Source organism: Ranitomeya imitator, chromosome 2 (genome assembly GCF_032444005.1).
Source record: "Ranitomeya imitator isolate aRanImi1 chromosome 2, aRanImi1.pri, whole genome shotgun sequence".
Lineage (NCBI taxonomy): Eukaryota > Metazoa > Chordata > Amphibia > Anura > Dendrobatidae > Ranitomeya > Ranitomeya imitator.
Genome location: NC_091283.1, coordinates 136437513 through 136463490, shown reverse-complemented (window position 1 = coordinate 136463490; position 25978 = coordinate 136437513). Strand labels below are relative to the sequence as shown.

Here is a 25978-nt window from a genome sequence, read left to right as displayed (position 1 = left end):
GACGCTGCAGCGATCTAGACAACGATGCCGATCGCTGCAGCATCGCTGTTTGGTCGCTGGAGAGCTGTCACACAGACAGTTCTCCAGCGACCAACGATCCCGAAGTCCCCGGGTAACCAGGGTAAACATCGGGTTACTAAGCGCAGGGCCGCGCTTAGTAACCCGATGTTTACCCTGGTTACCATTGTAAAAGTTAAAAAAAACACTACATACTTACATTCCTGTCGCATCCCCTCGCCGTCAGCTTCCAGCACTGACTGTGAGCGCCGGCCGGAAAGCAGAGCGGTGACGTCACCGCTGTGCTTTGCTTTACGGCCGGCCGGCGCTGACACTGGGGGACGCAGGGAAGCTGACGCTGAGGAGCGTGACAGGAATGTAAGTATGTAGTGTTTTTTTTTTACTTTTACAATGGCAACCAGGGTAAACATCGGGTTACTAAGCGCGGCCCTGCGCTTAGTAACCCGATGTTTACCCTGGTTACCAGTGAAGACATCGCTGAATCGGCATCACACACGCTGATTCAGCGATGTCAGCGGGTGATCCAGCGACTAAATAAAGTCCTGGACTTTCCCCAGCGACCAACGATCTTCCAGCAGGGGCCTGATCGTTGGTCGTGTCACGCATAACGATTTTGTTAACGATATCGTTGCTACGTCACAAAAAGCAACGATATCGTTAACGATATCGTTATGTGTGACGGTACCTTAATCAAATGGAACCAAATTGTGCTGGAAGATTTGACGGGGGGACGACCTAGTGTGCTGGACTGGACCAGGTGTCCCACAAGAAGAACATCCCTGATATAAAAGCCCTGTGCGCCAAGCCACGAGAAGATTTGGTGCAGGGAGGGAAGAGGGCGGAGCAGATGTGCTCAATAAGTACTGCTGAGACCAGCATGAAAGGCCTCAACAGGAACTCTGCACCACCCAGGTGCCAGTCGCCACATGGCAAGGTCTGGATTCCCCACAGGAGACTTCCAAGTACCGCCTATGCTGGTGAGAGCCAGGATTTGCGCCCAGCGCTGGTCAAGCCTCCGAGGCACGACGTCGCCTTTCAAGAGCCGAGGTCTAGTCCTCTAAGAGACTTCTGCCAACGGTCGAGCCAAGAAGATTGAGGAGACTGCGACAGGCAAGGTCTGCAAGAAATTGCAGAGAAACAGAGTGAGTGAACAGCTATCACCTATGGTACCGGGGTCGGCTGGGATTAGGATTACAGGTTGGGAGGGGTCGGCAGGTGCAGGGAGGCTCAACGGGCTTTGATAGATTACGTCAGAAAGAGACTTACGGCCATACAGGAAAACCCGTTGACCTCCACTAGGGCCAGAGCTTCAGAGAGAACCTACGTGGTGACTCCTATGACTGGAAAAATATTTAGAATTGAGAGATCTCAGTGGTTGATACCTTTTAATTGCTAACTGAAAAGATGGGTAACAAATTGCAAGCTTTCGAGACTACACAGGTCTCTTCATCAGGCAAAGACTAAAATAAATTCTGAAGAATCACATATTTATGCAAAACATAGCACAGAAAAAAAAATGGATAAGACAGGTGACATGAGGCAGAATTACATGAGTGATAAACAGCTATGTCCAGTTATCACTCATGGTGATTCTGCCTCATGTCACCTGTCTTATCCATGTTTTTTTTTAGTCTTTGCCTGATGACGAGACCTGAGTAGTCTCGAAAGCTTGCAATTTGTTACCATCTTTTCAGTTAGCCATTAAAAAGTATCAACCACTGAGGACTCTCAATTCTAAATCTTTTTCTATCTACTGGCTAATACGGTACCAAGATATATATCTTTCATGTATCCTATGACTGGGCAACCCACCTTTTTTTAAAAGAACATTAACATTAAATAGTGAAAGACTTTCTTGGTTATTGTAAACTTATTGTTATTCGTTCTACTGTTGATTTACATAGTTACTATCACTAAATGTTTAAAGTTTCTGCTGTACAGAAATAGAATTATATCAATCCTTACTGTTTCCCGCCTCGTGATCTCGTCTCGTTGCATCCAGACACCTGCATTACATATGATGATGAATGGATGCTTATGCACCAGTACGTGTCTGGAAAAGATGAAGACGTGTACGGTATATATAATGTAGCCGATTACGCCTGCATACAGTTCTTTTACTGCTTAGTAAAGCGTTCCAGAGTTCTCTTACCTATTTAGTCAGGCACTACAAGGAAATGTATATCGTGTGGTATCCAGTGGCGTTGCTAGAGTCAGAAAAGATCAGGGGTCCAAGGTCCATGACATATACTGCTATTGCCCTTTCCCCATTACAAGAAATGTAACACCATGAATAACACAGTGATAACCCTCAGTTAGGATAAAAACGCACATATAAATCCCAGCTGAGGGTTACTAGTTCACTCCCCTTGTGTGACACACACATAGGAATAGAACTATCATTTAAAGGGAGTTCCTCACCCCCAAAATGCATTTTAAAGGGGCTAAACAATGTTGTAGGGGAGTTAGCCCCTATAACACCCCTACTAGCACTCTGTTACTGGTAGAGTGTCTGAGAAAGTAACTTTTTATTCATATACAGATGAGGAGCACCTTTGGTGTGGCCAACAGTTTGGTGCACCATTACGCCTCCGCATTCGTATATTGGGGGCCTTCTCCTGCTTCTGATTGACATCCCAGAGCGAGATCTGTCTGAATGCACTTGTTGGAGGTCGGAACCAAGTGATCCAGATCACCAAAAAGCCGGTCTGCCCATCACTATCTGTAACCACTGTACCATCCTTAAACTGGGAGCTGTGGTAGGGGCAATGGCCGGACCCTTGTGCTGACCCGTTACTTGCCAGGCACCTTTATCCCATGCAGTTTCCCATTGACCATGTCACATCTGTCACTGGCTACTCACAATAAAGAGCATAGATTACATGTGTCTCAGAACATTAATCTGTCTGCTATCCAATCCGGTTCATAAGCAATGTTTAACTGAAAAACAAAACGACAAGCTGCTATAATAGGAAAAAATACATTTTAATATGTTTTATGCACTAAATGGGTAGCTTACTGCATTTAAGGGGAATCTATCATCTTCAAAAACATTACTTACCTGCAGATATAGTGGTAATCTGCAGTAAAGAGCATTTACATCATGTCTGACTGGTTTACTGGAGCAGCAGCTACAGGGAGAAAATGAAGCTATATTCTTCCTGCAGCCACTCTATCTAAAGTCCAGTTCCTGATGGCTTCAGCACAGTCAGCTTCTCTATTGTACTGTTCCTATGATGTTACTTTTATTTAGATATTTGGGAGGCGCTGCAATGTCCTCTCCCCAGCGGTGTTCAGTAAGTTCCAGGAGGAGGTGCCTTCTACTTCATATGAGTTCTCCTCCAGAACGTTTTGATTTGGCTCTTCCATTTCTCTCATTCTTCTCAAACTCCTCCGTCCCCGGAATTCTCCAGTGCTGTTCTTCCTCCCTGATTTTAGTTCAGGTTGATCCCCGTGAACTTCAATATTAATCTCCTGGCAGTGTATCACACTAATGCTTTCCATACAGTCACTTCTGTCTTTCTGGTGGTCGTTCTGATTATCTCCTCCCGTAGTGAGTACAGCATACGTTCTACTCTCGGTGTCTTTCCCTGCGTTGTCTCTTTGGTTTGTATTTGTCTCTGACTTTCCAAAGCTTTCCTTTCTTCTATGCTTATTACTGTTCTTTTGTACACTTTTCCCCTCTTCTGAATCAGTTACTTGCCCCTCTTCCTCCCTACCAACCAAGAGATTGCCCAGGCTGCCATTGATTTTAGTGTCCTTAGCGGAGATAATGGCCAGACTGGTCCGTTTTCTGCTTGGCACGGGCTCCGACTGTCTTACGCAGAGTCGTCTTAAACATGAACATGAAAGTTTTTTCATAGTTGCAGTCAGTCTCCTCTGATAATTATCACTGGCCAAGAAGTACAAGACTGGGTCAAAGCAGCTATTGGCACTGGCCAAGGGTCGTGTTATCTTGTATACCACATTTATCACATTGAGTAGTTGACAATTCGCACCCAGTAGTCGAAAATAATAATACAATGTACGGGTAATATGAAATGGCAGGAAACAAATGACAAATACTGTGAGGACCATGGCAATGGTTTTGATGGATTTTTTTTTGTAGGAGGGCAATGTCCTGCGAGAGCCACTTTCTACTGGTTTCATCAACTCTCGAGCCATGAGGCCATAACAGATGGCAATCACAAGGCACGGTACTCCAAAGAGAAGGCTCATAACTGCTGTGCTGTACTCAACATAGTTGTCAAAGTCCTCAGGCCTTGTTGTGTCATGGCATATCGTGTCATTACCATTAGGACTGACAGTAACAAAAATAAGATTAGGCACCAGACAGGCACTTACTGAGAACCATACCATGACACACAACATATGAGCATATTTAGCCTTCACTCTCTGCAGAGAAAATAGCGGGTGGCAGACGCCCATGTATCGGTGAACGCTGATACAGGTGAGGAACAGGATACTGCAGTACAAGTTTGTGTAGAAGAGAAAGCGGACAATCTTGCATGAAGGCTCCCCAAAGGGCCAGTTGTTACGATCAGCATAGTAATGGATTAGTGTAGGCAGTGAGAGCAGGTATAGTGTGTCGGACAGGGCTAGATGAAACATATAAACTATTGTAGGGCTCCATGGGCGCATCTTTGCAAAAAAAATCCATATCGCTGTAAGATTTAATGGCAAACCCAGTATAAAGACTGCACTGTAAGACACCGGCAGCAAGAGAAACTTAAATTCTTCATTAAAAACACAGGCTTCTACCGTCTGATTAGATTCGTTCTGTGGAATGGTCGGCGGGTTAGCCGTAGGCGTGTAGATATGATCCATTATATCAAGGGGCGATGGAGAGGAATTTCATGACAAACCTAAAAATGTTCTGATCCTGAAAGAGAAAGAAAAAAATTCAGTTCAAGTTTTTACACAGGATGTGAAAAATATTTAGAATTGAGAGTCCTCAGTGGTTGATGCCTTTTAATGGCTAACTGAAAAGATGGTAACAGATTGCAAGCTTTCGAGACTACACAGGTCTCTTCATCAGGCAAAGACTAAAACAAATTCTGAAGAATCACATATTTATGCACAACATAGCACAGAGAAAAAAAAAAGGGGGGGAAAACCATGGATAAGACAGGTGACATGAAGCAGAATTACCATGAGTGATAAACAGTTATGTCCATAAGTATTGGGCCAGCTCTTAGATAAGGAATGTTTTATTGTCCTGTGATTAGGGTCTCTGTTGTGATGGCCCCTCATAGTCTGAGGGGCAAGTTCCTTAGTTGATGTAAAAAGACATAAATCCGTGCGACACATTCATTCCTGCATTAAGACTGTCAAAGGTCGTCATCAGTTTATATTCCCAGACTCTTCTGTCTCTCTGAGATTTGAAGCTACCCTTTTAACACAAGTAATTTCATGTCCATAATGTTATGATTTGGGAGACATAAATGTATTGCCACAGGTAGATCCATTCTTTTTTCTCTTATTGTGTGGCGGTGAGAGTTCATCCTTGTTCTCAGTTTCTGCCCTGTCTCCCCCACATACAGACCCCCAGTTGGACATTTAGTACAAATAATTAAGTACACCACATTAGATGTGACGCAGCTGAAAGTACCCGGTATCTTGTAGTCCTGATGTGAATTGGGGATCTTTATCTTGTCCGTGGTCATTATAATTGGACAGGTGGTAATACTAAGACCTCATTCAGACGTCAATTCATCACATACAGTATAACCTATGGTGCTATTCACAGGTTCTGTGTTTTTTTAAGATCGTGTGTTAATAAAAATAAATCATGGAGATCTGTCTGGTTTTGATCTGAGTCATGGATCGGCTCGAGTTAGGAGGAGGTGATAAAAAGCAAGCAAACTTTTGCGCCAGAATTCTGGTGTAAAAATTTTTTGAAAAGTTGCAAAATTTTTGAGCAACTCGGAATCCTGGAAAGATTTAGCAACTTTTGCCATTTTCACACCAGTTTCTCTCAAATCTGACAAAATAGGCATAGCTGGGGCGGAATGGGGGTGCGGTGGGGGGCGACGCCACAGCTCCTCTAATTCATGATAAGCTGTGTCTACTCCAGAAATCTTACTCCAGTCATGAAATGGAGTAGTATTTGTGTGACGGTGAACGGAGAAGAGCACCACTCATCAGGTACAGAATTAGGGGTAGCAGAAAGTTGGTAAATAATGTCATAGGTTGGGAAAAAGTGGAGTGAATGCTGGAAAAGTCAAACAATAGCACAAGTGCAATAATTAGGATAAAATGACAAGACCCCTTCTATGGACAGGAGTGTGCCAGGTTAGGTTTTCACTACCCGTGAGATCTTAGTAGACAGAGCACCTGTGGCCTTAACCCTGTGTATACCAGACTGAAACCTATACCCTTTTACTATAATTCTAAGTTATTTTATAGGGTTCATAAATACATCATATTAAATATTTAAAATGAACCGGTCACCAGAAAAAATGCTATTAATCTGCAGATATGGGGTTAATCTTCAGGTTAGTAGCATTACTAACCTGCCCGACGCCTGCAGGTTAGAAAATTAACTTTTTTCCTATCGCCACGACAGCACCCACAACGAGAGAGGGGATCCGCCCACCTTCCGGACAGGAACCTACAGGTTAAAAAGGGGCGGTCCCCCTCGCCCTCCAGTTTGGGTTCCTGTCCGGACGGCGGGAGCCTACAGGTCGTTTTTCACCTACCCGGTCCGCCAAGCCTCTGTGCGGTGTCCAGGTGGGAACGGCAGAGTCGGGGGCCCGGAAGCAGCGTCGGGGGAAGTTCTGTGTCCAGCTTTCCCCCTCGTCTGGCAAGGAGCGGCTGAACGCTGAAGTGGCGTTCCCAGGGGAAGGCACGCCGCCCTGGGTCGTCCACACGCGCGTGACACTGCGGGAGCAGGTCGGCGCTTATGACCCGGAAGTGAACCAACGACTTCCGGAGGAGGCCGGGAGGAGGAGCGCGGGACCTTTGAAAAGAAGGCAGCGCTTGGTGAGTGGTGTGCGGCGATATGTCTTCCACAGGAGACGCCGAACACCGAAAAGGAGAGCAGCAAAGGAGCAGCAGCAGATCTCAGAGTGGAGATGTGGCACGCGGGCAGCAGGATCCTGGCACGCCACATCGCACCTCACCCCCTCAGAAACCGGTACTCTAATTTCATCAGCAGTGGTGAGTGTTATATTTGAGCCACTGGCTGATACAATTGTCTTCTATACTATGTTTTATTATAGGGGAAGAAGGTCTCAAAATCCAAACATAAGCAGTGTGCATTATGCATGGAACCACTACCTGACACCTATGTAAAGAAATTATGTCAGACGTGTATATGCCGCACGTTAGAGGAAGAGGCCCCCCTTCGTGTATCGGATTTGAGGGAAGTTATCAGGGAAGAGATAAAATCTTCTCTTAAATCTAAACGGCAGGAGAAGATTAGTATGGAATTGGTATCCGATTCCAGCCCTTCGTTGCAGGAGGGCGAGTGCTCGGAGAGTTCATCACCATCCTCCTCAGATGAGGAAGGAAGGCCTTGCTTTGCCACAAATAATATGGAGGCTTTAATTAAGGCAGTCCGTGCGACGATGGGTGTAGCTGAGAGTAAAGAGCCTAAGACAACCCAGGAAATCATGTTCGCAGGGCTGAGCCAGAGAAGTCGCAAAGCTTTCCCGGTAGTAGAGACCATTAAAGATCTGGTCAAACGGGAGTGGGACAAGCTGGATAAAGGGTTCTTACCTTCGGCCGCAAAAAGAAGGTACCCCTTTGAGGATGACACCTTATCCCAGTGGATGAAGATCCCAAAAATAGATGCGGCAGTAGCCTCTACCTCGAAAACAGGCTCGCTACCATTGGAGGATGTAGGACTCCTTAAAGATCCTTCAGACAGGAAGGCTGACATGCTCCTTAAGAAGGTATGGGAAGCATCATCTGGAGCCTTTAAGCCCGCAATCGCAGGCACCTGTACGGCAAGATCAGTTATGGTCTGGGTGACTCAGCTGGAGGAGCAGCTTAAAGCAAAAGTACCCAGGGATAAATTGTTAAACTTCCTGTCTCAGGTCAGGGAAGGAGCAGCTTATCTAGCGGATGCATCGATTGATTCCCTGAAATTGGCTGCAAGATCGGCGGGTCTCTCAAACGCAGCCCGACGGGCACTTTGGCTGAAGACCTGGAAGGGGGATGCTCAGGCAAAAGCTAAATTGTGCTCCATTCCATGTAGGGGTGAGTACCTATTCGGCCCGGTGCTGGATGACATCCTGGCAAAGGCAGAAGACAGAAAGAAGGGATTCCCTAAAACATTTAATCCCACTTTTAGGAATGCCTTCCGGAGACGCATGCCCTTCAGAAGATTCCAGTCAGACCAGCAGGGAAATAATCGCGACTGGGAAACATCGGATCAAAAGAAGAAAGGTGGATACTATAAGAACCCTCCGTCTTTCTCAAGACGTAGACGTAATTACAGATAAAACTGATCTACCAGTAGGGGGAAGACTAAAGTTCTTCTCAGAAAGATGGGAAAAGATTACTTCTAGTGCCTGGATAATGGGGGTGGTTGAGTCAGGATTAAAATTAGAATTTTTGAGAACTCCACCAAATCATTTTGTGATAACATCACTGGACACTCCGGCCCAACAACAGGCCTTAGAATTAGAGATTCAACAATTGCTTACAAAGCGAGTTATTGAAGAAGTACCAAAACATCAGGAGAAGACGGGCTTTTATTCTCCGCTATTCTTAATCTCTAAACCTGATGGGTCCTTTAGGACTATCATAAATTTACGAAAATTGAATAGATATCTTCAGTACCACGCTTTTAAGATGGAATCCATTAAGTCAACAACTAAGCTTTTGTTTCCTAGGTGCTACATGTCGGTCTTGGATCTAAAAGATGCGTACTACCATCTTCCAGTTCACAGAAATCACCAGCAATTCCTCAGAATGGCAGTATGGGTAAACCATCAGATTAAACATTTCCAATATTTGGCAATGCCCTTTGGCCTGTCCATGGCACCTAGAATTTTTACTAAAGTTATCTCGGAAGTAATGGCCCATATTAGGGAAAAGGAAACCCTTGTAGTGCCCTATCTAGATGATTTTTTGATAATTGGAAATTCAATTGCTCAGTGTACATGTAGGGTAAATGCCATAATATCATCCCTACAGGAACTCGGTTGGATAGTCAACTGGAAAAAATCAAAACTAGAACCCACAAGACGTCAGACCTTTCTAGGAGTTCTGCTAGACTCAGAAGACCAGTCATCCTTCCTACCAGAAGAGAAGAAGCAGAAGATTATTCAAAGAATCAGGGCTGTAAGGAAAACTCCAAACTTAAGTCTAAGAGACGCAATGTCTCTACTAGGATCTTTAACCGCGTGTATATCGGCAGTGAGATGGGCTCAGGTTCACACTCGAATGCTTCAATACGAGGTTCTTCAAGCGGAGAAAGATCTTCATGGTGCTCTGAACAGAAAATTCGATCTATCACCCGCCACTCTTCACGATCTAAAATGGTGGCTCGATCTGGCACATCTGTCAAAAGGGGTTCTCTGGACCATCACTCCGAACAATGTAATTACAACAGATGCCAGTCCGTTCGGTTGGGGAGCCCATATGGAGGACATTCTGACCCAAGGGCAATGGTCGATTCAAGAATCCCAGTATTCCTCAAATCTAAGAGAGCTTGTGGCAGTCAAACAGGCTCTTCTTTGCTTACTACGGCTACGTTCACATTAGCGTTGCGCCGCCGTGCGTCGGCGACGCAACGCGCGACGCACGCTAAAACGCACGCAAACGCGCGCAAAAACGCGCGCGTTTTGCGACGCGTGCGTCGTTTTCCGACGAAAATCGGACGCACAGAAAATGCTACATGTAGCGTTTCCTTGCGTCCGACGCTAGCGTCGGAAATGACGCACGTGGCGAAAAACGCCACCAAAACGACGCACGCGTCCCCTATGTTAAACATAGGGGCGCGTCGCAGCTGCGTCGCCGGCGCAACAGCGACGCACATTGGCGGAACGCCAATGTGAACGTAGCCTACCATCCCTGAGGAATGCACATGTACAGATACAAACAGACAATATGACTGTGGTAGCCTATATCAATCATCAGGGGGGGACAAGATCTCGATCCCTAATGACCACTACAGCACAGATATTGTCTCTGGCCGAGAATCACTTACAATCCCTGTCGGCAGTTCACATAAAAGGAGAACTCAATATAGAGGCGGACTATCTCAGTCGCCATTCCCTTCGTCAGGGAGAGTGGTCCCTAGACCAACAGGTATTCGATCAAATAGTCAATCTGTGGGGTGTACCGATAATAGACCTATTTGCTACGAGAAAGAACAGGAAGGTCAGGAGGTTCGCATCCTTACACATGGCAGACCAACCATTCATAGTGGATTCCCTTCGTGTCCGTTGGGACTTCCAGCTGGCTTATGCCTTTCCTCCTATGTGTCTGATTCCGATAGTTCTCAGGAAGATCCGGGAAGAAGGAGCCAGAGTGATCCTAATCGCCCCCTTCTGGCCCAGGAGGCCTTGGTTCTCTCTCCTCAGAACAATGTCAGTGACGGATCCCTGGGTGTTGCCAGTGGTTCCGGAGCTCCTTTCTCAAGGTCCGTTTCGTCATCCAAATTTGGAGACTCTTCACTTAACGGCTTGGAACTTGAGAGGGAGCTTCTGAAGGAGAGGGGGTTCTCCAATGCTTTAATTAATACCTTATTGAAAAGCAGAAAGGAGATTACTACAAAGATCTATACAAAAATTTGGAAAAAATTCCTTATGTTTCATCAGCAACCATTAGGAGATAAGGCTCCGATTTCAGCTATTCTAGAATTCCTTCAGAAAGGCTGGGAATTGGGTTTAGCAGTCAACACTCTAAGAGTTCATGTTTCAGCCTTGGGAGCTCTATATAACAGTGATATAGCTGGTAATAGATGGGTTGCTAGATTTATTAAGGCATGTCAGCGTTCGAACCCAATCCATATTGTAAGAATACCCCCTTGGGATTTAAATTTGGTTCTTGAGGCATTGACTGAACCTCCGTTCGAGCCATTAGACTCTATTTCTATAAAAAATTTAACCTTAAAAACAGCTCTACTCTTAGCCTTAACATCTGCCAGGAGGGTCAGTGATATACACGCGTTATCAGTAGATCCTCCCTATCTAATAATTCTCCAGGATAAGATTGTCCTAAAACCCGATCCTGCATATTTACCAAAAGTAGCAACTAAATTTCATAGAAGTCAGGAGATTTATTTACCATCTTTCTATGAAAATCCAGGTTCAGAAGAGGAGAAAAAATATCATACTCTAGATGTAAAGAGGGCGATATTAGAATACCTGGATAGGACACAAATCTGGAGACAGAGTAGGGCTCTGTTTGTTTCTTTCCAGAATCAGAAAAAAGGTTCTGGGGTCACGAAGAACTCTATCGCTAGATGGATTAGAGAAGCAATATGTCTTGCCTATTCTGCCAGGGGAGTAACACCACCAGAAGGCATCAGGGCGCACTCCACTCGGGCCATGGCATCATCCTGGGCGGAGAAGGCAGATGTCCCCATTGAAATGATATGTAAGGCGGCAACTTAGTCATCACCTTCCACCTTTTATAAGCACTATCGCCTTGATCTATCTGCTAATTCCAGCTTACAATTTGGCCGTTCAGTACTTAGTGCTGTAGTCCCTCCCAGTTAAATAGTCTTTGAAAGTCTCTCGTTGTGGGTGCTGTCGTGGCGATAGGAAAACCGGTTTTTACGTACCGGTAATAGGATTTTACAGAGTCCACGACAGCACCCATACATTCCCCCCCGTATTTAGTTACTTATTCCTGCACTCTGTTGGAAGGTGTGCCTTAAAGATCACTCTTTAGAGGTGGTGGTATTTAGTAATGTTTAAGATAATATTGTCATGTACTGATTCATTGGCGGTATCCCTTGTACTCTGGAACACAAACTGGAGGGCGAGGGGGACCGCCCCTTTTTAACCTGTAGGTTCCTGTCCGGAAGGTGGGCGGATCCCCTCTCTCGTTGTGGGTGCTGTCGTGGACTCTGTAAAATCCTATTACCGGTACGTAAAAACCGGTATTCTCTCCGACAGAGTTCTACCTTCAGTCACGGGGGGTGGCGCCGGCGCTGCTTGTCACCTCTTAGAGTGTAGAGAGCGGTGGCTGTATCCGTGCCACCAGCCCTAACTGCCAGCCGGCCATAATGCTCAGTTTGGTCTAATCATTGCAAATGACACGGCCATCACAAAGACCGCTGTTGCACAAGAAGTCCTCTACACATAAGGTGCAGAATAAATGCCCAACTTAGCCAAAGAATGTGTGCCTACTGGAGTTTGTTTTTTGCTGTCCCATCTGACAGCAGCACAATGTAGGACCAGAAACCCTGATTCCAGCAATGTATCACTTACAGGGCTGCTTGCTGCAGTTTTTATAAAAATCATTGCTTTCTCTATTGCATAACTAGCAGTTCTCTGAATGCTGAGCTCTGTGTAGCCCCGCCACACCAGTGATTCGCAGCTCTCTGTGTACACTGTGCATAGGCAGAAAGCTACCATGGGGACGAGTTATACAGAGCTCATGAATATGGAGAACATGGTAGAAGGTTTGCTAGTCCTCTAGTGATAATCTAGTGCTGATAAAACAGTGATTTTATTGAAACTACAGCAAGCAGCCCAGTTAGAGATGCATCGCTGGAATCAGGCTTTCTGTCTCTATTATGTTGCTCTCAGAATAGTTGGCTAAAACGTGATAACAGATTAACTTTAAACATAGGTCAAAAGCTTAAATATAATGATGTGTTCCGCTAAAATCTTGTTTTTCTATGGAAAAGAGCAGTATGATTTGAACACAACTATTACCATTGAATGTGGCTCATAAGCTAAAATCATTTTGCAACCTTCTGTTTTTAGATAAATACATCATAAAACTTTTATTAGTGGGTGATTGGCTGCTGGGAATCAATTGATCACCTCTCTTGATGTGCAATTATAGAGAAAAAATACTATGTTTTGCCATTTTCTTAAGATCTCGTTGATGGTCTCCAGAAAGCAGTTTGTGTTACATTATTTTCACAATGAAATGTCAATTAAATTATATTGTAAAGTCTCATTTAAGATCCTATATAACTATCCTAATACAGTGTAACTGTCCTAACTTACTAATGATCATCCCTGAAAACACTGTATTATGGCTAGAATCCTAGAATCCTAGAATGGTAATGTGGGAAAGGACCTCCAGGGTCATCGTGTCCAGCCCCCTGCTCAATGCATTATTCACAAAACCATCTGAGACAGATGTCTGTCCAGCCTCCGGTTGAAGACTTCCATTGAAGGAGAACTCACCACCTCTTGTGGTAGCCTGTTCCACTCATTGATCATCCTCACTGTCAAAACGTTTTTTCTAATATCTAATCTGTATCTTCTCCCTTTCAGTTTTATCCCATTGCTTCTCCTGTTTCCATGTACAAAATAAGAATAAGGATGATCCATCTACACTCTGACATTCCTTCAGATATTTGTAGATAATTATTAAGTCTCCTCTTAGCCTTCTTTCCCAGATGCTTTAACCGTTCCTCGTAGGACAAACTTTGCAGTCCGCTCACCATCCTGGTAGCTCTTCTCTGAATTTGCTCCAGTTTTTCAATGTCTTTTTTAAAATGTGGTGCCCAGTACTGTACACAATATTCCAGATGAGGCCTGACCAAGGAGGGGGAAAATTACTTCACGTGATCTAGACTCTACGCTTCCCTTAATACATCCCAGAACTGTGTTTGCCTTTTTTTGCTGCTGCATCACACTGTTGACTCATGTGCAGTCTGTGTATACCCAGGTCTTTTTCACACGTGCTGTTACATAGTTCTATTCCTCCCATTCTGTAGATGTCATTTTCATTTTTTTCCTAGATATAGTACAGTGCAGACTGTGCAAGTCCCCAAGGGTGATGCATGGCTCTGCAATTCAAAGAGCTCCAATCATCTGGGGGCATTCACCTGTTACTAATGCTGAGCTTTATACTACTTTCTCCATAAAATCAGGCAATCTGTTAGACGAAGGTGTCAAATTAAAGTCCAAAATGTTACGTTTTGGATTACATTGTAAAGTCTTGATATCCTTTCATTCATTATCTGGAGTGCTGGGACCCATTTCTTTATATCAGCAATTCAAAGGTTTTCAGAAAGAGTCCCTCTGCCATGCTCCTACCCCTAAGGGTACCGTCACACAGTGCAATTTTGATCGCTACGACGGCACGATTCGTGACGTTCGAGCGATATAGTTACGATATCGCAGTGTCTGACACGCTCCTGCGATCAGGGACCCCGCTGAGAATCGTACGTCGTAGCAGATCGTTTGAAACTTTCTTTCGTCGTCTAATGTCCCGCTGTGGCGGCATAATCGCATGGTGTAACATATATCTAAGGCCTTGTACTAGCCATATCACAGAATTTCATTAACCCAGATTGTTCCCCCAATCAACATGCTGATTATAGAGATTGTAACTGTATATTTCTTATTCTGTGCTAAATTAAGGTTGTGGGGTTTTTGTTACTAATAGACGCTTTGTTTGAATACCATTTATGGATGAATTAGTTTGCAAATTAGGGCTTAAGCAGATGCTTAGACTAAACAGAGAACTTAATTACAATTATTTTTTGTAGCCAGGGCCAAAGTAAAATATTTGCTTTGCTTCTAAACAATGTTGATACAAAGGAATAGTAGTATATTGTGCAGTTGGTCACGTTCACTACTGGTAGTTGTCCATCAGCCATAAATGTAATTCAATATGATTTTAAAATGGAGATTTATGTTCTTTTTCCGTAATGTTCAATAGATGCATCTGGGACCTTTTTTTTTGTTTAACCTGGAGGTATTGTTAAGGTATTGGGCTAGTAATTAGCATTTTACATTTCCCTGTAGGTGCTGCTGGTGTGCATTCAATACATATCTACTTTGCAGTACATCTAATACATCTGAAGCTGCTCCACAGCAAAGCATGCTCTATAAAGATAATGAACCCGCAGGGGCTGCAGGGAGAGGTGAGCTCATGCAGTTTCAGTACAGAAAATACTAGAATATTGAATGCAGTCTGCAATTAAAGCAGATATGTGATGGGCAGCAGGTAATTCTGGATCAGTGCATGCAATTTAGTTAGGTTTTAAAGTAGAACAAATATATATTTTATATGGTTAAAGAGCACCTATCACCAAATCAAAAGTGGCCTGAACTTACTCTTACATTATTCTCTCTGTTCCCCTAAGTATATTTTTTTAAATCCACCATATGGTTCCAGAGATATGGGCATTTTCATTTAGTGCCAATTTTACAAGGGGGTGTCACTCACAGGATTCTCTGGGGGGCCACATTGCTTTGGGAAAAACTATAAAAATGATGCCTATATAAAAAGGCCAATTTCTCTGGAACTGTTTGGAGAATATAATAAAAAAATTTAAATAAAAATAATATAGTTAGGGGAACAGTGGGAGTAAAATGAGCAAAATCTGCACTTTATGGTATAAATGTGAAATAACCTTGCCATACCACAACTTCTACCATCCCTCAATGTAAAATTCTTCTTGCCATTTTGCTCTAAAAAGTGTCCGTCAGGGTTGCCAAATGCCCAGAAATTCCAGGACAGTCCGTAAATATAGAACACTTTTTTACTTTGCCCATAAATTTTTTTTAGGTTGTCTGTGATTTTTTATTTGAAGCTGAAGAAACTTATACACATTATTTTTCCTGTAATTATCAATTTAAAATTGACGGTGAATGCAGCTGATGTCTTTATATCAGAATTATGGGCTGGAGACATGGATCGCTTATATTCACAGTGATTTCTTATGGTTTTCCATTGTGCCCATTAAAATTATTGTCTGCCTGGAAATTTTTGATAAACTGTTCCGAAAAAATAAACAGTCAAGTTGGAAACCCTTGTGTGCACTTAGAGGAACATGTCCAAACCGAGGCATGCAACTAGACCGATACCCAATTATGCCCTGTACTAAAAGAATTATGGTGGAAATGATTCTCTGGGAAAAAAGAGAATCCCATTACATAATGACAGAAATGTTCGGGGAATAAGAACACAGTTCAGAGAGTGAACAGCTGTTACTGAATTACATCCCATTTTATGTTCCTGACACAAGTCCATCAACAGCTGGAAGCCATTATGGACCTCTTATGACTTCAGCAACAGCTTCTGTATGTGCCTTTTTATACTAACAAGGATGCTTTTCTTTTATTCTGTATGCATAGGAGAATACAGGTCAGGAACATATAGGAAATTACCCTGTCATGACGTTATCAGCCAAGGCTTCCAATGTCAAATATTATGTAAAGCCAGATGGGCACAGCTGTTGGGATTAGCCACATTACATACGAGGAACAGACTGGTTACAGAGCTCTGTGCAGTGTACGGCTGTGCACTGAGTCTGTAGTTTTCCCTATTGAGAGGCACTTCTTTGTGACACTCTGCAGACCTCCGTATGAAGGTGTTTGTACCACTATGGCAGCGTTATCATGGCTGCCTACAAACACATATAATACAGCTGTGTGATTAAGCCCTTTGTCAGACCTGTGTCTGAACACACTGCTGCAACACCTACCCTGGTCGCTAGATGGCGCCATACATCCGTGTCTGAACGTACTACTGCAACGTCTGCTCTAGATGCTGCCGATGACCAGCAGTAACAGAATATTAGTGCGGCACCACCTAGTGACCAGGGCAGAGTTTGCAGCAGAATGTTCAGACATGGATGTTGTGATGCAACTGCAAGGCAGCTGCACGCAACCTCCCCCATGTGGTGCAGGTAAGGGGGAAAAGGTAGCACTCACCGTGTAGCAACACAGTGCAAGGCGCAGAGCACCACTAGGAGGCGGCGGAGTAGTCAGACAGGCCGGTCCGCAACAAACAGGAGACGAGGTACCAGAAGTAACAGCAGAGCACGTAGACAGAGACAAGCCAGAAGTCAGAGCCAAACGGGAGCGCGGTATCCAAAACGTGAGACGTAAGACGAAGTCGAGATACAAGCCAGAGAGTCAAAAGCCGGTCAGAGAACGTGGTACAGAGACGGAAAACAATAGCAGGGTCAGAGATCAGGCCGAGTCATACACTGTAGGGAACGGGTCTAATACAAATAAGGGAAGTCAGAGGCAGAAGGAACACCAGGGTATACGGTTCAGCTGCCAGGAAGCATGAACTATAACTGACACCGGCCAGCAGACTACAGAGGACTTTAAAAGCCCAGCCAGCTACAAAACGAAGCTGAGGGAATTAACTCCCGCATGATCAGTCCAGAGAGGGAACAGCAGAAAACAAACTCCGAACTGGATCATGACAGATGTGACACCATTAGGCTGAAAGTGATGGCACAGAAGTGTTACTGGTACCACTACATCTACCTAAGTCTTCTACATTTACCATATCTTCTTACTAATAGGAAAAGGACCATGATTGTTTGGCCAGCCCTAAGCTTTAGAAAGAGCCCTAGGGCATCTTGTTCACTGGGTAAAAGTGACAAAATAACGGTTCTCACTAATTACTATTTTAGGAAATATTTAAGGCCACTTCACATGTTCAGTATTTGGTCAGTATTTTACCTCAGTATGTGTAAGCCAAAACCAGGAGTAGAAAAGTCAGAGGAAAACTATAATGGAAACACGTCACAACTTTTGTATTTATCACTCAATAGATCTTCAGAGATCAAAACCACCTGCACTAGGGAGTCACAAAAACACTGAACTTTAGGAAGGCAAAGTTTGACCAGCTTAGAGATGCCCTTAATCTGGTAGACTGGGACAATATCCTCAGAAATAAGAATACAGATAATAAATGGGAAATGTTTAAGAACATCCTAAATAGGCAGTGTAAGCGGTTTATACCTTGTGGGAATAAAAGGACTAGAAATAGGAAAAACCCAATGTGGCTAAACAAAGAAGTAAGACAGGCAATTAACAGTAAAAAGAAAGCATTTGCACTACTAAAGCAGGATGGCACCATTGAAGCTCTAAAAAACTATAGGGAGAAAAATACTTTATCTAAAAAACTAATTAAAGCTGCCAAAAAGGAAACAGAGAAGCACATTGCTAAGGAGAGTAAAACTAATCCCAAACTGTTCTTCAACTATATCAATAGTAAAAGAATAAAAACTGAAAATGTAGGCCCCTTAAAAAATAGTGAGGAAAGAATGGTTGTAGATGACGAGGAAAAAGCTAACATATTAAACACCTTCTTCTCCACGGTATTCACGGTGGAAAATGAAATGCTAGGTGAAATCCCAAGAAACAATGAAAACCCTATACTAAGGGTCACCAATCTAACCCAAGAAGAGGTGCGAAACCGGCTAAATAAGATTAAAATAGATAAATCTCCGGGTCCGGATGGCATACACCCACGAGTACTAAGAGAACTAAGTAATGTAATAGATAAACCATTATTTCTTATTTTTAGGGACTCTATAGCGACAGGGTCTGTTCCGCAGGACTGGCGCATAGCAAATGTGGTGCCAATATTCAAAAAGGGCTCTAAAAGTGAACCTGGAAATTATAGGCCAGTAAGTCTAACCTCTATTGTTGGTAAAATATTTGAAGGGTTTCTGAGGGATGTTATTCTGGATTATCTCAATGAGAATAACTGTTTAACTCCATATCAGCATGGGTTTATGAGAAATCGCTCCTGTCAAACCAATCTAATCAGTTTTTATGAAGAGGTAAGCTATAGGCTGGACCACGGTGAGTCATTGGACGTGGTATATCTCGATTTTTCCAAAGCGTTTGATACCGTGCCGCACAAGAGGTTGGTACACAAAATGAGAATGCTTGGTCTGGGGGAAATTGTGTGTAAATGGGTTAGTAACTGGCTTAGTGATAGACAGCAGAGGGTGGTTATAAATGGTATAGTCTCTAACTGGGTCGCTGTGACCAGTGGGGTACCGCAGGGGTCAGTATTGGGACCTGTTCTCTTCAACATATTCATTAATGATCTGGTAGAAGGTTTACACAGTAAAATATCGATATTTGCAGATGATACAAAACTATGTAAAGCAGTTAATACAAGAGAAGATAGTATTCTGCTACAGATGGATCTGGATAAGTTGGAAACTTGGGCTGAAAGGTGGCAGATGAGGTTTAACAATGATAAATGTAAGGTTATACACATGGGAAGAAGGAATCAATGTCACCATTACACACTGAATGGGAAACCACTGGGTAAATCTGACAGGGAGAAGGACTTGGGGATCCTAGTTAATGATAAACTTACCTGGAGCAGCCAGTGCCAGGCAGCAGCTGCCAAGGCAAACAGGATCATGGGGTGCATTAAAAGAGGTCTGGATACACATGATGAGAGCATTATACTGCCTCTGTACAAATCCCTAGTTAGACCGCACATGGAGTACTGTGTCCAGTTTTGGGCACCGGTGCTCAGGAAGGATATAATGGAACTAGAGAGAGTACAAAGGAGGGCAACAAAATTAATAAAGGGGATGGGAGAACTACAATACCCATATAGATTAGCGAAATTAGGATTATTTAGTCTAGAAAAAAGACGACTGAGGGGCGATCTAATAACCATGTATAAGTATATAAGGGGACAATACAAATATCTCGCTGAGGATCTGTTTATACCAAGGAAGGTGACGGGCACAAGGGGGCATTCTTTGCGTCTGGAGGAGAGAAGGTTTTTCCACCAACATAGAAGAGGATTCTTTACTGTTAGGGCAGTGAGAATCTGGAATTGCTTGCCTGAGGAGGTGGTGATGGCGAACTCAGTCGAGGGGTTCAAGAGAGGCCTGGATGTCTTCCTGGAGCAGAACAATATTGTATCATACAATTATTAGGTTCTGTAGAAGGACGTAGATCTGGGGATTTATTATGATGGAATATAGGCTGAACTGGATGGACAAATGTCTTTTTTCGGCCTTACTAACTATGTTACTATGTTACTATGTTACACTACAGGATTACCAACTTTATTTTTTTATTTTTTGGGGACAGCTTCTCAAAAAATCACAGACAACTTTTTACTAATACAATAGATAACTGTAGTGAACCATTAAAAATAGAAGTGATACGTCTACAGACCACAAATCCTATGTGAAGACATGTGAACTGTAAAAGGGTGATAAATGTTGGCATAAGAGTCTCTCCAGCTTAAAAAAAAGCACAAACAAATCAGTTTTGTAGCTGTACAATGTCTATCTGCAGCCCGACAAATCCTGATGGGTGCAAATTGATATATTGGAGTTCCGATGTCTCTGACGGGTAGAACAGAACTAAGAATTGCAACAAAAATAATAGAAAATCAGTAAAACAGCCATTTAGGAAAAGCTGTATAACACAAAATATTTCATGAAATGCATGTATATTGTAAGTTATGACTGTCCTTCCCTAAAGTCCAGTATGACAAATCTGCCCAGTTACACAGAGCAGCTCCTCATATTGATGGATGATGAGGCATTCTCCTCCTTCAGGAGTCTATAAATGTAATATTTGTATGATCGCATATCTAAATCTGTACATGTAAAATGGAAACCATTCAATATTAGAAGCGAACATCACACAAATTAATTCTAACAATCTAATCAATGTCACTAACTTTTTACTGGATGTTACGAATAAATGGCCAGTGCATTCTGTATAACTTGCAATCAATATTGTGTTTCATAATATTATTAAATAAATGATGTCTGCTAAAGTTCCTAACAATTATACTGAATCCAGATCACAGAACGCAGTCATTGTGGTAGTACATAGGTGTAATCATAATGTATATGCCCAGCCATATCCATAGGTGTAATCATTATGTATATGAACATCCCCATCCATAGGAGTATTCATAATGTATATGGACATCCCCATCCATAGATGTAATCATTATGTATATGGACATCCCCATCCGTAGGTGTAATCATTATGTATATGGACATCCCCATCCGTAGGTGTAATCATTATGTATATATGGACATCCCCATCCATAGGAGTATTCATAATGTATATGGACATCCCCATCCATAGATGTAATCATTATGTATATGAACATCCCCATCCATAGATGTAATCATTATGTATATGGACATCCCCATCCGTAGGTGTAATCATTATGTATATGGACATCCCCATCCGTAGGTGTAATCATTATGTATATGGACATCCCCATCCATAGGAGTATTCATAATGTATATGGACATCCCCATCCATAGATGTAATCATTATGTATATGAACATCCCCATCCATAGATGTAATCATTATGTATATGGACATCTCCATCCATAGGTGTAATCATGATGTATATGGACATCCCCATCCATAGGTGTAATCATTATGTATATGGACATCCCCATCCATAGGTGTAATCATGATGTATATGGACATCTCCATCCATAGGTGTAATCATGATGTATATGGACATCTCCATCCATAGGTGTAATCATGATGTATATGGACATCCCCATCCATAGGTGTAATCATTATGTATATGGACATCCCCATCCATAGGTGTAATCATGATGTATATGGACATCTCCATCCATAGGTGTAATCATGATGTATATTGACATCCCCATCCATAGGTGTAATCATTATGTATATGGACATCCCCATCCATAGGTGTAATCATTATGCATATGGACATCCCCATCCATAGGTGTAATCATTATGTATATGAACATCCCCATCCATAGGTGTAATCATTATGTATATTGACGTCCCCATCCATAGGTGTAATCATTATGTTTTTGGACATCCCCATCCATAGGTGTAATCATTATGTATATGGACATCCCATCCATAGGTGTAATCATGATGTATATGGACGTCCTCATAGGTGTAATCATTATGTATATGGACATCCCATCTATAGGTGTAATCATCATGTATATGGACATCCCCATCCATAGGTGTAATCATAAGGTATATGAACAGCCATATCCATAGGAGTAATCATAATGTATATGGACATCCCCATCCATAGGTGTAATCATTATGTTTTTGGACATCCCCATCCATAGGTGTAATCATTATGTATATGAACATCCCCATCCATAGGTGTAATCATTATGTATATGGACGTCCCCATCCATAGGTGTAATCATTATGTATATGGACGTCCCCATAGGTGTAATCATTATGTATATGGACATCCCATCTATAGGTGTAATCATCATGTATATGGACATCCCCATCCATAGGTGTAATCATAAGGTATATGAACAGCCATATCCATAGGAGTAATCATAATGTATATGGACATCCCCATCCATACGTGTAATCATGATGTATATGGACATCCCCATCCATAGGTGTAATCATTATGTATATGGACATCCCCATCCATAGGTGTAATAATTATGTATATGGACATCCCCATCCATAGGTGTAATCATGATGTATATGGACATCTCCATCCATAGGTGTAATCATGATGTATAAGGACGTCCCCATTCATAGATGTAATCATTATGTATATGGACATCCCTATCCATAGGTGTAATCATGATGTATATGGACATCTCCATCCATAGGTGTAATCATGATGTATATGGACATCCCCATAGGTGTAATCATTATGTATATGGACATCTCCATCCATAGGTGTAATCATGATGTATATGGACATCTCCATCCATAGGTGTAATCATGATGTATATGGACATCCCCATCCATAGGTGTAATCATTATGTATATGGACATCCCCATCCATAGGTGTAATCATTATGTATATGGACATCCCCATCCATAGGTGTAATCATGATGTATATGGACATCTCCATCCATAGGTGTAATCATGATGTATATTGACATCCCCATCCATAGGTGTAATCATTATGTATATTGACATCCCCATCCATAGGTGTAATCATTATGCATATGGACATCCCCATCCATAGGTGTAATCATTATGTATATGAACATCCCCATCCATAGGTGTAATCATTATGTATATGAACATCCCTATCCATAGATGTAATCATTATGTATATGGACGTCCCCATCCATAGGTGTAATCATTATGTATATGGACGTCCCCATCCATAGGTGTAATCATTATGTTTTTGGACATCCCCATCCATAGGTGTAATCATTATGTATATGGACATCCCCATAGGTGTAATCATTAAGTATATGGACACCCCATCCATAGGTGTAATCATGATGTATATGGACATCCCATCCATAGGTGTAATCATTATGTATATGGACGTCCCCATTCATAGGTGTAATCATTATGTATATGGACATCCCCATCCATAGGTGTAATCATTATGTTTTTGGACATCCCCATCCATAGGTGTAATCATTATGTATATGAACATCCCCATCCATAGGTGTAATCATTATGTATATGGACGTCCCCATCCATAGGTGTAATCATTATGTATATGGACATCCCCATAGGTGTAATCATTATGTATATGGACATCCCATCTATAGGTGTAATCATCATGTATATGGACATCCCCATCCATAGGTGTAATCATAAGGTATATGAACAGCCATATCCATAGTAATCATAATGTATATGGACATCCCCATCCATACGTGTAATCATGATGTATATGGACATCCCCATCCATAGGTGTAATCATTATGTATATGGACATCCCCATCCATAGGTGTAATAATTATGTATATGGACATCCCCATCCATAGGTGTAATCATGATGTATATGGACATCTCCATCCATAGGTGTAATCATGATGTATAAGGACGTCCCCATTCATAGATGTAAACATTATGTATATGGACATCCCTATCCATAGGTGTAATCATGATGTATATGGACATCTCCATCCATAGGTGTAATCATGATGTATATGGACATCCCCATCCATAGGTGTAATCATTATGTATATGGACATCTCCATCCATAGGTGTAATCATGATGTATATGGACATCTCCATCCATAGGTGTAATCATGATGTATATGGACATCCCCATCCATAGGTGTAATCATTATGTATATGGACATCCCCATCCATAGGTGTAATCATTATGTATATGGACATCCCCATCCATAGGTGTAATCATGATGTATATGGACATCTCCATCCATAGGTGTAATCATGATGTATATTGACATCCCCATCCATAGGTGTAATCATTATGTATATGGACATCCCCATCCATAGGTGTAATCATTATGCATATGGACATCCCCATCCATAGGTGTAATCATTATGTATATGAACATCCCCATCCATAGGTGTAATCATTATGTATATGAACATCCCTATCCATAGATGTAATCATTATGTATATGGACGTCCCCATCCATAGGTGTAATCATTATGTATATGGACGTCCCCATCCATAGGTGTAATCATTATGTTTTTGGACATCCCCATCCATAGGTGTAATCATTATGTATATGGACATCCCATCCATAGATGTAATCATTATGCATATGGACATCCCCATCCATAGGTGTAATCATTATGTATATGAACATCCCCATCCATAGATGTAATCATTATGTATATGGACGTCCCCATCCATAGGTGTAATCATTATGTATATGGACGTCCCCATCCATAGGTGTAATAATTATGTTTTTGGACATCCCCATCCATAGGTGTAATCATTATGTATATGGACATCCCATCCATAGGTGTAATCATGATGTATATGGACATCCCCATCCATAGGTGTAATCATTAAGTATATGGACGTCCCCATTCATAGGTGTAATCATTATGTATATGGACATCCCCATCCATAGGTGTAATAATTATGTTTTTGGACATCCCCATCCATAGGTGTAATCATTATGTATATGAACATCCCCATAGGTGTAATCATTATGTATATGGACATCCCATCTATAGGTGTAATCATCATGTATATGGACATCCCCATTCATAGGTGTAATCATTATGTATATGGACATCCCCATCCATAGGTGTAATCATTATGTTTTTGGACATCCCCATCCATAGGTGTAATCATAATGTATATGGACATCCCCATCCATAGGTGTAATCATTATGTATATGGACGTCCCCATCCATAGGTGTAATCATTATGTATATGGACATCCCCATAGGTGTAATCATTATGTATATGGACATCCCATCTATAGGTGTAATCATCATGTATATGGACATCCCCATCCATAGGTGTAATCATTATGTATATGGACATCCCCATCCATAGGTGTAATAATTATGTTTTTGGACATCCCCATCCATAGGTGTAATCATTATGTATATGAACATCCCCATAGGTGTAATCATTATGTATATGGACATCCCATCTATAGGTGTAATCATCATGTATATGGACATCCCCATCCATAGGTGTAATCATTATGTATATGGACATCCCCATCCATAGGTGTAATCATTATGTTTTTGGACATCCCCATCCATAGGTGTAATCATAATGTATATGGACATCCCCATCCATAGGTGTAATCATTATGTATATGGACGTCCCCATCCATAGGTGTAATCATTATGTATATGGACATCCCCATAGGTGTAATCATTATGTATATGGACATCCCATCTATAGGTGTAATCATCATGTATATGGACATCCCCATCCATAGGTGTAATCATTATGTTTTTGGACATCCCCATCCGTGTGGTCCTCCGCAAGCAGCATTGGTGCAGATCTATCATGCAGGCTTACCTGTGAGTGTGGTCTGGAGTCTCCGCTTTACTTCCCAGCATCTTTATGCTCCGCTCTTCACAAACATAGCAGCTCCTGTCAATCAGCTTTAGAAATCTGATCTGTTCCCTGTTGAGTTATTCTCTGCACTGATAATATTCGCACACAACCGGCTCAATGAGAAACTGATGCTATGACCAGGGGATGTCTTCTCTTCTCATGTGCTCAGTAACTGGGTCTCCTCTAGTGTCTGCTCCTGTGTTTCTACATGAAGACATTCTTGTGAAGCTCATAGTGATGTCACCAGGGGTGGGATAAACAGTTATTGGGGGTAGGGGAAGGGACATGGGTAGATCACAACAGATACA

The 25978-nt window shown here is 42.3% G+C and overlaps 1 protein-coding gene across 1 annotated transcript; it reads right to left on the bottom strand.

Moving 5' to 3' along the window:
- Positions 1 to 2989: 2989 nt before the first annotated feature.
- On the bottom strand, positions 2990 to 25875 carry P2RY4 (pyrimidinergic receptor P2Y4). Its single transcript, XM_069747324.1, has 2 exons — positions 25632 to 25875; positions 2990 to 4900 (listed from the first exon to the last, which is right to left on the bottom strand). The coding sequence occupies exon 2, from the start codon at positions 4843 to 4845 to the stop codon at positions 3268 to 3270; it is 1578 nt and encodes a 525-aa protein (XP_069603425.1). The 5' UTR covers positions 4846 to 4900; positions 25632 to 25875; the 3' UTR covers positions 2990 to 3267.
- Positions 25876 to 25978: the final 103 nt, after the last annotated feature.

Excerpts from the sequence above, each read along its gene's own strand:
- P2RY4 (XM_069747324.1), bottom strand. The coding sequence starts at position 4,845 with ATGGATCATATCTACACGCCTACGGCTAACCCGCCGACCATTCCACAG.